Source organism: Capricornis sumatraensis, chromosome 21 (assembly GCF_032405125.1).
Source record: "Capricornis sumatraensis isolate serow.1 chromosome 21, serow.2, whole genome shotgun sequence".
NCBI lineage: Eukaryota > Metazoa > Chordata > Mammalia > Artiodactyla > Bovidae > Capricornis > Capricornis sumatraensis.
In genome coordinates this window covers 3541744-3554985 of record NC_091089.1, presented here as the reverse complement: position 1 = coordinate 3554985, position 13242 = coordinate 3541744, and the positions used below count along the sequence as shown (strand labels likewise).

At 38.6% G+C, this 13242-nt stretch overlaps 1 protein-coding gene across 1 annotated transcript in view; it reads left to right on the top strand.

The window, feature by feature from the left end:
• Positions 1-13242, top strand: part of ATP9B (ATPase phospholipid transporting 9B (putative)) — a 154254-nt gene that overhangs the window by 41304 nt on the left and 99708 nt on the right. Inside the window, exons 6-7 of the mRNA XM_068993543.1 lie at positions 2600-2658; positions 7897-7948. Of these exons, the coding sequence (XP_068849644.1) occupies positions 2600-2658; positions 7897-7948 (111 nt within the window). The remainder of the gene's footprint in view (positions 1-2599; positions 2659-7896; positions 7949-13242) is intronic.

Sequence of the window (13242 nt, the reverse complement as noted above, 5' to 3'; positions counted from 1 at the left end):
AAGATCTTATGAAAAATGGAATGAACTTTTGGGCCAATCTTATAACATAATATAACATAGCATAATTAATATACTGTTCCCAGCTACCCACTTATAATCCCAGCTGCTGCTTCTAAGTCACTTCAGTCGTATCCGACTCTGTGTGACCCCAGAGACGGCCACCCACTTCATAATCTGTGTTAAATTAGGCTCCTACTTAAGATGTGACGAAGGGTGGGGGAGAGTACCATTCCCCCCAGTAATGAGGACCAGCCAGCCAGCCTGCTGGTGCTGCAGGCGGCCGTCTGCTCAGCTGTGGGGCTCTTCGTCTCAGCTGTGTGGCCTTCCAGGGGCTCCTTAGCTGTGAGCAAGTGCTTTTTAGAAAGTTGCAGCATTATCTCTCACTCTTACCATGTTGCATGTGTTTTGTTGGGAAATAAGCAGTGAATACATTTTCATTGTTATTTGTTGATGTCTGTATCTGGTTAGATGTGGCTTTTATGGTTCTGTTCTCTTTAACCCATTCTGACATTTGACCCATTTCAACTGATGATGGGTAGAATGGTTATACAGTCCTTGTCTTCTTTTAAAATGGGTTAAGTTTGGATATGCATTTGTGAAGAACAAAGTAAATGTCCTTGAAGTGCACAGGATCGGAAATTTGGTAGACTGTCAGGTGTTTGAAGATTTATGGCGATGTAGCATTTTAAGCACATGTGTAGCAGTCTGTATAGAATCCTGCTGCTGCTTATACCTGCTCTAGAGGCTTCATGGGGTAGTGTTACTGTGTAAGTCAGGAGATCTGCGGAGGGATGGGTTTCAGCCGAAAGGAACAGCGAATGCAGAGAACCTGTGAGAACCAGCATGGGCATCACATAGTCGTAGGATAAAGTGCCAGACTGGAGCAGGAGCAGAGGGAGCCGAGGCGGGGGAAAGCAGAAGGCAACTGTGAGGTCAGCTGTGGAGAAGCAGCACGCGCGCCGCAGATCCGGTCCTCTTCTAAGCGGCTGTCCAGTAACAGAGGGCTTGGGGTGAAAATGAGCGTAATGCTTGATTTTTCGTCCAGTTCTATTACCATGTAAAAAAGCAGGAGGAAGGGAAAGTGGATTGGATAGTAGCACAGCATAAATTTAAATGATGAGATGGGAATTGTGTTGAGTTAAAGGACAGGGAATCCTGGCGTGCTGTAGTCCATGGGGTCACAAAGAGGTAGACAGGACTTGGCAATTGAACAACAACAATATACAGGAAGAATGAGCTCAGTGGTATGTCTTTACTGCCTGATGCTTAGCTATAAAAAGCACAACAGTGGGAGTACAAACATGAAGCTTGAAGTAACCAACTGAAAAAAAACGAAAGTTTTTTGGCTATTAATAAACATACTTACCTCTTATGAAGATATCTTAATTGCTTCACATGTAATTCTAAAGTACATTGTTATTTTATAATATCAATAAAAAGTAGCTTCACCTCCCTCTAGGAAAGTAACTCAGCCCTTATGTATTTATTGTATAATTGAGGAATGTGAAAAAATGTAACAGCAGAAATATAATATTTACAAAGCTTTTTGATATCCTCAAAACAAATAATTAGGAACTGATGTGGTTGAAACTCAGCTGCATTCAGAGATATTTAGGAAATAAGGCTTTATAATGAGCTGAATTTAGTCTATAAGTCAAGTAATGACTGGTAACATTAGTTTTTATAATATGAACAAATGTAATAAAAACTTACCTCTTGTTCTTTTAGCTTTCAGAATAAACTGACTGTAAAAGAAGTGGATCTTTTCTCATATCAAAACAGCAGTTTTGACAAAAATATAAAAATAGATCTACATGGCTGTTGCTGGTCCTAAAAGGGAAGATGGACAGAGGGAGGGAGACCAGGAGAGGGAGGGAGACGGAGGGAGAGGGAATCACAGGGAGCAGGGCCTGGACCAGGGCTCGTTAGCTGTCCAGCGGCGTCTCACCTTGTCCACATCAGCTTCTCGTCTCCTCTCTGTGGCGCTGACGTGACGTAGACTCTGTGTTAGATTTTGTAAATGGTCACGCGGCACTGGATACTATAGAGATAAGAGTTTACAAGCGTTCACACCATTCTTTGTGTAAAGCTCTAAACCTTAGTTTTCAGTCCTGACCTGTCTTTGGAGCTACTAGGGGAGGGTGATCTTACGTACATTTTCCTTTCTTTGTTTTTCTGTCAGTTGTGTGCCAGTCAATGCCATTCACAGTATTAATGTAAGGATTTTACATCTCCGTGTTATTCAGCTTTGTGATCAAATTATTTTGTTTAGTGATACTTCCGATCATCCGTAACTTGACTCCGACCTGAAATAATGGCAGATATGGGAAGAACTTTCCAAATGGAGTCCTTGTCCATGTTCCAACACATCTCTTATTGGGGGGTAGTTAACTGTATTTGGGAGTTGACTGAGAGAAATTAATTTTTAGTGACTGTCCATCTGAAATAAATTTATTTTGAAGGTATAAGTATAAATAAATATCTAGAATGTGATTTTTCCCTCCCAAAGTTATTTCTGAAGTATTATTTATCAACTGAAAGTTTAACTCTGATGTGCTATTATTTCATTGAGTTGATTATACTTCTTCTTTTTTTTAAGGTAAAGTGCAAGTTAAGAGTTCAGACATACAAGTTGGAGACCTCATCATAGTGGAAAAGGTTGATGCATTTTTAATATATTTTAGACATGTGTATACCAGTTATTAACATTTAGACTGATTGCATCTGAAGGAAATTATTTGAGACAGTTATTTTAAATCTTAACATTATTGTGTAAGATTGATATTCTGAAGGAAAAAATCTAGACTTTTGTATAGTTTTTTTTTTTTTTGCTAACATACATTTTAGTGTGTAGTCATATTTTGTCTGAAATAAGATGTGTTAACTGTTTATTGTTTCATTGTCAGAATTATATCTTTGACCAAAGAATTATATTAGTTAGAACCTATTTATCATGAAATATGTTTCAGTTTCTGGGGCTTCCCAGGCGGCGCTAGTGGTGAAGAACCTGTCTGCCAGTGCAGGAGACATAAGAGGTGCGGCTTTGATCCCTGGGTCAGGAAGATCCCCAGGAGAAGGGCATGGCAACCCACTCCAGTTTCTTGCCTGGAAAATCCCATGGACAGAGGAGCCTGGTGGGCTCTGGTCCATAGGGCCACAAAGAGTCAGACACAACTGAAGCAACTTAGCACATGCAGTTTCAGTTTCTAGAGCTTCCTTTTACAGACAGATGTATTATACATAATTATTGGATATTCTATGGCTTAAAAAAAAGGGAAATGGAAATATAGAGGATTAGAAAGAAAAAGTTTAGGTCAGTGTTGTAGGAAGCCACAGTGGTCAGAGGTGGCTGTGGACAAGCCACCACTCTACTGGAGTTCAACTGCCTGGGCTGTGTGCCTGTGTGGAGAAGCGTCTCTGTCTGCACAGTCTTGCTGAGTAACAGTTAGTGAGGGCTCAGTCTTTATTTTTAAGGCTCTTGAACAACTTTTTAAAAAATATGGCAGGTTTTCATAAGGCCTATTACAGAGGAGTGTGAGCCCTTGGTACCAGCTGACGTCCACCTGGGAACCCACCAGGGCACCCCTTGCCTGCGTCGCCCACAGGGGTGTTTAGTGAGAGGGCTCTTCCTCAAGACTGAAGTGGTCTTCATCTGGTTGCAGTAATGTGTACACAGATAATGTTGTGGGCTGTGTTTGTCTAATTTTATAGAATGGGAGAAAATTAAACATCGATTTGCAACATATTTATGTAGTATTCAGTTATATGAATACTATAAATTACTAACTTTTGATCCATTGTTAGATTTTGGATGGTTTTCTTTTCTGCTATTGAAGAGTGCTGTAGTGAACATCCTGGTACATATATTCTTGCAGGATTCTGTGGGCTAACTGCTGACAAGAGAGATGGCTGAACCATATGTTAGTCATATACATTTTGATGTAATTGTTTTTAAAAAATCAGCATTTATTCCCTCACAGTTTTTATGGTCAGGAATCTGGGTACAGCCTAGGTGCACCTCCTGGCTGCGGGTCTGTCCCAGGGCTGCAGTCAAGGAGTGTCAGGGTGTCAGCCTCCTGGCCGTCACCTCCAAGCTCCACTGGGGCGGGCCTGATGCCGGTCTCACTCCGGGGCTGGTTGGCAGGACTTGCTGCCTTTTTGGATTCAAGGCCTCAGTTCTACCAGCTTTTGGCCTGAAGCCACCCTCGTTCCTGGGCATATGGGCCTCTCCACCAGGTAGCTCACCACTGACCTGCCAGTTGGAGGGGGAAAGAGAGAGTGTAGGTGCCAGCAAAAGGGACTGTGGTATATTAAGAAGACACAGGTCCCTACTCGTGTATTGGTCAGAGTCCTGAGGAGGGAAAAATAAAAAGTATCCAATAATTATTTTGGAGTTTCTAATATGTTTATTGATGTCCATAGAACATAAAACAATATAGAGGAATATAGGGTAATGGTCTAAAATTGAAATTAAGAACAGGATTTCATTTGCAGTAGCATCAAAGAAATAAAATACTTACAAATAAGATCATTGTTAAGAATAAATGTAGCAAAAGAGGTCCAAAACTTTGAAGGCTACAAAACATTGTCAAAACACAGTAAAGAAGATCTAGATAAATGGAAGGACTTCCCATGTTCATAGATTAGAAGTATTCATACTGTTAAAATGGGGAATACTCCCAGACTGATCTACAGATTCAGTGCTGTCATCTCAACATCCTAGCTGACTTCTTTGCAGAAATTTATGAGCTGATTCTGAAATTCATATGGAAATACCAAAGATTCAGAGTAGCCTAAGCAGTTTTTAAACATATGAACAAAATTGTTCGAGTATTCACACTTCTCCATTTCAGAACTTTTTAAAAGTTAACAGTAATCAGGACACTATGGAACTGGCATAAATTAAACGTTGAGAGTCCAGAAATAAAGCCTTAATTTTGTGGTTAATTGACTTTCAACAAGGGTGCCTGGAAAATTCAGTAGGATGGAGCTGTGTTTGGGTGCGTGCTTATTTTGGATCCAGCGCTGATTGTGAGATTCTTCATTTTGTTGTGTGCAGTTAGAGTTCATTCATTTTGTTGTTGCATAGGATTCTACTACTGGTGGATATTTGGGTTGTTTCCAAGTTTTCTTGTTAGGGATGATAGCTGCGAGACATCCGTGACCATGTGTTGTGGCTCACGCATGCGGACTTTGCTGCTGCATATGTACTCAGGAGTGGGCCTGTTGGCTTTAGGGGCGTGTGGATGTTTCACCTGAGTGCTTACTCCAAATGGTTTTGCAGAGTGATGGGTCAAATTATACTGAGGTCAGCAGGAAGAGTTCCCATCCCTCATGTTTGCCATCACTTAGCACTGCCAACTTTTTAAAATTTAACATTTCCAAATTGTATACGTAGCAAGTTGTAGTTTTAATGTGCATTTCTGTAAACTGTCAAAGGTGAACACTTTTCATATGATTTTGGATATTTCTTTTTTGGAAGCTTCCCTTGTGGTTCAGTGGTAAAGAGCCAGTGAAATTCTCTTACAATTTTTCTTCTGAGTTATCCTTTCTTATCTGTTTGCAGGCCTTCAGGTATTCTAGATAGGAGTCCTTTATTAGTTTTATCTTGCAAATATCTTTTCCTTCCTAGTAGGCTTTGTGGAATAGAAATTTCTAGTTTTAATGAAATCTACCTTATTAATATTTTCATTTATAATAAGTTTTTTTTAATTTGTGGTGTTGGGGGGGAAGGAGTCTTGTTTAAGAAATCGATCTTTCTACCAAAAAGTTATGAAAGTATTCTTCTATATTATCTTTTAGGTTTTATTGTTTTGATTTTGACATTTATAACTCATTTGGAATAGGTTTTTGTGTTTCTATTGAAGTAGAGGCCTGGTATTACCTCTTCTTATCGCCCATAGGTATCTAGTTTTTTCTAAAAAGCTATTTATTTAAAAGATGTCCACAGTGCCAACTTCCTCATAAATCTGGTGTACATGTTTGTGTGGACTGACTTCTGCGTTCTCTACTTTACATTATAAAATCATCTATCTTTGTGGAATGTCATCTTGTCTTAATTATTCTATTTTAATATTTAGTTTTGTTATGTTATACATTCAACCTTCCATGTTGTTAGTCATTCCTGGCATTTGCATTGCCCTCTAAATATTAGGAATGTTTTGTCTGCTGCTGCTGCTAAGTCGCTTCAGTCGTGTCCGACTCTTTGCAACCCCATAGACGGCAGCCCACCAGGCTCTGCCGTCCCTGGGATTCTCCAGGCAAGAACACTGGAGTGGGTTACCATTTCCTTCTCCAATGCATGAAAGTGAAAAGTGAAAGTGAAGTCACTGAGTCGTGTCCAACTCTCAGCGACCCCATGGACTGCAGCCTACCAGGCTCCTCCGTCCATGGGATTTTCCAGGCAAGAGTACTGGAGTGGGGTGCCATTGCCTTCTTCAAATGTCTTGTCAGTTCCCATCAAAAAAGTATGTTAAGGTTTCGATTGGGTTTGTATTGAATGTATAGGTCAGTCTGTGGACACTTGCAATACTGTATATCATAATGTGAGAGCATGATGTGTTCTGTTTCTTTATTTAATTTCTTTCAGTAATGTTTTATAGTTTATAAAATCTTTTACAGTTTTTTATTGAAAGAACTTGCCCATCTTTCATCTGTTTTATTCTAATGCTAGTTTTTTCTTATTACCACAGTGGGCATTTTTTTTTTTAATGTACTTTCTTGCTGTTTGTTACTGGAATATATGTTTTCATTTTCTGTGTCATTAATTTTGCTCTTATATTTGCTTGCATCTTTGTATGTTCTTCGGGATTTATTGGCTTTTTGTTTTTCTGCTTTCAAGCAGATACTCAGTTCCCTGTGTGTTTTTAGCCTCCCTTTTCTTCTGTTTGCAGTTTAATCATATATACATTCCTCTTACCATTTTTCTAACTTTGGCTGTGTTCCACATGTTTTGATATGTTGAGGTTTTATTACCAACATTTTCTAATTTCCATTTCCCCTTCTCCTACGGGTCCCTTAGCTCTCAATAATGGCCTAAAGAAATGTTAGAAATCATTTCAGGTTAGAAATAAGAAGCACTGTTCTGCAGCATATCTTTTTTCACCAGTAACAGCTCAATTTATATTTGTTGTTGTTGCTTGCTGACTGACAAGTAATTCATTTCTTTACTGTTTGTATATAAATATTTACTTAGGTCTCAATAAATATAAATAATTCATGAAATTATATGAAGTATTCTTAGTATATTTTTCTTTAGTTTGTACAGCTTTCCCAACTAATTAATGCTAATGCTAAGTATTATTAGTAGTACTAATTAATACCAATTATCATCAGTAATAGTGATTAAGTAAATGTATGAATAGTGAACTTTGAGTTTTTCTCCTTTTTTGCCTTGTAAAAGAGTATTTCCTCTTATTTGTAGGGTTTAGTCTGCTCAGCTGTACATTTATTCATTCATTCAACATCTACTAAGTGTTCATTTTTGATATGCTTTGTTTTGTGTTAGATGTTGGAAGAACTGTCCTCCCCTTCCAGGTCATTTAGTCTGATAGTGCAGAATTTTTTTATAAGGTAGTAAACATACTATATTGTATGTATGAGTCAAAGTACAGCAGAGGTCACAGAAATGGTAATGTTTACCATTGTTCAGAAATGGACTAGTTTCAGATCATCACTAAATGCCATTTACATGGTTTATGGTGGGGAAAGAAATCTTAGAGATCTAACTAAAATATGATTTAAGTTTTCATGTTTGTTACACAAATTATAAATGTCTCAGCATAGAGTTGAATTATAATATTATTTTAGTTGTTTTTAGCAGCTGTTTCTCCTTTGAAATGGCATTGTGTTCATTTATAAACTTACATACAGATAATATTTTATGTTACTCTGCAGAATCAAAGAATTCCATCGGACATGGTATTTCTTAGGACGTCAGAAAAAGCAGGTATTTTTATTTTTATTTGCATTGCTGATGATTGGTTTTTGGCAGTTTTCATATTCAAAGATAAAGTTATTCTCATAAGAATTTTTCTTCAAATGGTAATACATTGAATTCATTAATTTCTAAATCACATTTAACTATGTTTAAAACAATGATTTTACTGTATAATATGGTGGTTTAAAAAATATAATCCTATCAGAATCTGTTTGTCAAGTGATTATTTTCATGCAAATCCATTTTGATATCTAAATAATTAATGATGTTGCTCAAATTTTTATTGCTGTTCTGCATTTACAGTTTTATTCCTCATTTAGCAAACATTCATTTAGCACTTACCATGTGCCAGGCACTACTTGTTGCTTAGGACACAAAAGGGAGTGAAATCAAGTTGCTCTCTTCAAAGAGTTCATGATCTATTCATTTATGGAAGTATACATGTTGACAGCAGCAATACTCTGATTGTATATAAATGTTAAAAGACATGTGGGGGTGATGGGAGGGAGCAGACAATTTGTCTGGGTAAGTTGAAGTGAGCTTCACCGTAAAAATGATATTTATATGACCTGAGCTTTAAACAAGAAGAAGAAGTTGCTAAAGTGGTAATGAAAAGGAAGCTTCTTAGGGTCAGAGAGAAAAACTGTTAATTGGAAATTAGGAAGCTTAAACTCTAGTCTGCTTTGACTAGTTTCTAATTCTATGACCTATCCGTGTGGTCATACACTTTAATCATCTCTAAAATGATGGGAGGTTTGTCAGGTAATATCCAAAGTTCCTTCTGCCTTATGTTTCTGACTTTGTTGAAGAAATGAACATTATTTTTATAGGAAGCTCAACATGTTATTTTTGTTCTGGAAACTCAGTATATGTGTTGTTTGTAGCATGAATTCTATAAAGGACACGGTTAAAAATTTAGAGTTGTTGGTTTAGTTTTTTCTTCGTTTATAAACAGTGTTTTTTTTTCAAGGACATTTTAAGTCATCATAAAGAAGGAAGATGTTTTCTCTTTTCACCAATTGTAGTTAACGATTATTTACATCCTAAGAGGCATGCGTGCTAAGTTGCTTCAGTCCTGTCCGACTCTGTGCGACCCCATGGAGTATAACCTGCCAGGCTTGTCTGTCCATGGAATTCTTCAGGCAAGAATACTGGACTGGGTTGCCATGCCCTCCTCCAGGGGGATCTTCCCGACCCAGAGATCCAACCTCTATCTCTTAAGTCTCCTCCATTGGCAGGCAGGTTTGTTACCACTAGAGCCACCTAGGGCTAGATATAAATTTACTTTCAGTTCAGTTCAGTTCAGTTCTTCCCTTGTAGCTCAGCTGGTAAAGAATCCGCCTGCAATGCAGGAGACCTGGGTTCGATCCTGGGTTGGGAAGATCCCCTGGAGAAGGGAAAGGCTACCCACTCCAGTATTCTGGGCTGGAGAATCCCATGGATTGTATAGTCCATTGGGTCACAAAGAATCAGACACAACTGAGCGACTTTCACTTCACAGTTCAGTTAATCGCTCAGTCGTGTCTGACTCTCTGCGACCCTACAGACTGGAGCACGCCAGGCTTCCCTGTCCATCACCAACTCCTGGAGCATACTCAAATTCATGTCCACCAAGTCAGTGATGCCATCCAACCATCTCATCCTCTGTCATCCCCTTCTCCTCCTGCCTTCAATCTTTCCCAGCATCAGGATCTTTTTCCAGTGAGTCAGTTCTTCCCATCACGTGGCCAGAGTATTAAAGTTTCACCTTTAGCATCAGTCTTTCCAATGAATATTCAGGACTGATTACCTCTAGGATTGACTGGTTGGATCTTCTTGCAGTCCAAGGGACTCTCAAGAGTCTTCTCCAATGCCACAGTTCAAAAACATCAATTCTTTGACACTCAGCTTTCTTTATAGTCCAACACTCACATCCATACATGACTACTGGAAAAGCCATAGCTTTGACTAGATGGACCTTTGTTGGCAAAGTAATGTCTCTGCTTTTTAATACGCTGTCTAGGTTGGTCATAACTTTTCTTCCAAGGAGCAAGTGTCTTTTAATTCTGTGGCTGTAGTCACCATCTGCAGTGATTTTGGAGCCCCAAGTCTCTCACTGTTTCCACTGTTTCTCCATCTGTTTGCCATGAATTGATGGGACTGAATGCCATGATTTTAGTTTTCTAAATGTTGAGTTTTAAGCCAACTTTTTCACTCTCCTCTTTCGCTTTCATCAAGAGGCTCTTTAGTTCTTCACTTTCTGTCATAAGGGTGGTGTCATCTACATACCTGAGGTTATTGATATTTCTCCTGGCAATCTTGATTCCAGCTTGTGCTTCTTCCTGCCCAGCATTTATCGTGATGTACTCTGCATAGAAGTTAAATAAGCAGGGTGACAGTATACAGCCTTGGCGTACTCCTCTGCAGATTTGGAACCAGTCTGTTCCATTTCAGTTGTAACCATTGCTTCCTGACCCACATGCAGATTTCTCAGGAGGCAGGTCAGGTAGTCTGGTATTCTCATCTCTTTAAGAATTTTCCATAGTTCGTTTGATCCACACAGTCAAAGGCTTTGGTGCAGTCAGTCAAGTAGAAGTATATGTTTTTCTGGAACTCTCTTACTTTTTCGATGATCCAGTGGATGTTGGCAATTTGATCTCTGGTTCCTCTGCCTTTTCTAAAACCAGCTTGAACATCTAGAAGTCCACAGTTCACATACTGTTGAAGCCTGGCTTGGAGAATTTTGAGCATTACTTTGCTGGCATGTGAGATGAGTGCAATTGTGTGGTAGTTTGAACATTCTTTGGCTTTGCTTTTCTTTGGGATTGGAATGAAAACTGACCTTTTGCAGTCCTGTGGCCACTGCTGAATTTTGCAAATTTGCTGGCATATTGAGTGCAGCACTTTCACAGCATCATCTTTTAGGATTTGGAATAGCTCAACTGGAATTCCATCACCTCCTCTAGCTTTGTTCATAGTGATGCTTTCTAAGGCCCACTTGACTTTGCACTTTAGGATGTCTGGCTCTAGGTGAGTGATCACACCATCGTGGTTATCTGGGTCATGAAGATCTTTTTTGTATAATTCTTCTGTGTATTCTTGCCACCTCTTCTTAGTATCTTCTGCTTCTGTTAGGTCCAGACCATTTCTGTCCTTTATTGAGCCCATCTTTGCGTGAAATGTTCCCTTTACCTAAATTCACTTTACTGTGTGCTGTTTAATGGGCAGTTTCTTTTTCCTATGGGACAGAGGCTGGAGAACTACTCTTCCAGTCCCTTCCCGTTTCCTGTCCAGTTAGACGGAGCTGTGCCCTGAGCTGTGGCAGGGGAGGGGTGGCTGGAAGCTGCGCACTCTGCTTTCAGCCCCGGCTCTCCCTGCACTGGCTGTGTCGCCATGACTGCTCTCACCTTGGGAGCTGCCTGTTGAAGATGGCAGAGCTTCCCTCAGCTTAAGTTCCTAAATGACTGTGTGTAACAGTCCTGTCCCCCTCCGTCACCTAGTGAACTCTGTATGACAGAGACTGTTAACTAGTAGAGTTGGAAGGTTTATCTTTTACGGATAGAATAGTGTTCCCTGAGCACCTGCAGAGCTGTGACAGGCAGTTAAAACTCTGCCTTTGCCTTCATGTCTTGCTTGTACAGACCTTCAAGTTCCACCAGGCTTAGAAATTTGGGCCTTTCCGGTTTTCAAGGGGATGTGTGTATCCTTGCACTGGCAGGTGGCCTTCTAGACTCTTGGGAACATGGTAGAGCTCTTACCCCTTGTCATCTGATTTTCCAGCTTTTCTTTTAAATTTTGTGGTCAACTTGTTGTTTACCGCAGCTTTGCTACCATGCAAGGAAGCTGCGATAGTGAACAATTGCCACTGATTTCTTCTGACAGAGATACCAGGAGAAACACCATTCTCCGTGACTCAACTGTGGGTTGGGTCAAAGCCAGACAAACCCTACCTAGTCAGGTGATTATAGCTTTCTGGGCTTGGAGTTTGGGGAGTCCCAGCCCTCATTTGTTCTCCTCAGTATCTACCAGACCACTGGTTTCCTCTGCTCTGTGAAGTTTGATTTGGCGGCAGAATACTGGAAAAGGGACACATCAGACCATATAGGTCTCTTAGAACTGGATTTAGCCCCATTTCTTGAATAAATGCACCTGGGATTGTTACAAGTCTGATTATTTTCCAGAGTTTTGAAAAAAATTGCTTTTGACACCTTTTGCTAATGTTCTCATTACAGTTATGGAGGAATGGGTTTACAGAGATTTTTACACTGCCATCTCTCCTTATTTATGATTTGCTTATCTTTGTTTGTAAATGTATTCAGTATAATGAATAACAAAATGTGTGTATTTGGGAGGTGCTTTTATATTTTATTGCCTTTGTAGTGATTATGGTAGATATATATGTAAGAATATTACACTTAATGTGAAAATGGCTATAGGTAATTAACTTAAAAGAATATATTATGCAGGTTATGTTAGGAGATTAAATGTGAACAATATCCATCACTTTAAAGCTGGAAGATTATTAGAAAAGTCCATTTTTCAGAACAAGAATCTGAAGGCTAGAATACAAATTCTTTGCCAAAGTTTTAGAAATTGTAATTCAGCCACTGTATAATTGTTATGGCATGACATAGTAAGATAGCAAGACAAATAGAATATTAGAACATTAGACAAATGATATAGTCTGTTGTGCTGACTTCAGATACATAGAATTGTATCCAAATTGATTATGTTCTAAAAATGTCTCCTTTTTCTCAGATTTTGCTTTGTATTCTATGTTGTAGGGACAGTTTCTCTCTGTAGGGTAATGATACTTACTATTTTGGAGGACATAGATCTTTTAGAGACTCTTAAGAATTATCACTTTGTTCCTGAAAAAAATGTACATAATATACATGTATGCTGATTTTTCTATTATTTTAGATATTCCTAGAAGATTATTAATGATCCAAGTTTAAGATCATGCTGTCATCTGTTCTAACCTATGGTTATATGTCTCAGGTTTAGGATTTTTTTATGTCAAGTTTTAATTGTTAAAATAATTACTAATACTTATATGGAGATATTAACATGTCAGATTCCTGTTTCATATTTTTCTTCTCTTTATAAAATGACTGCATAGCTTCTAGCTATGTAAAATTTGTGTCATAATATTACTTTGATTAAAGATTTATTTTTAGAAATTCTATTTCTGTGACTACATAATTAAGTTTTTAAATTAAAGCATAATTTTTAAAAGTACACATTCAGAGTTTTTTGTGTATCTGCTAACACTATAAATATTATTTTATTATTTTTTAGTTTTAGCTCAGGAAGCCCTGATA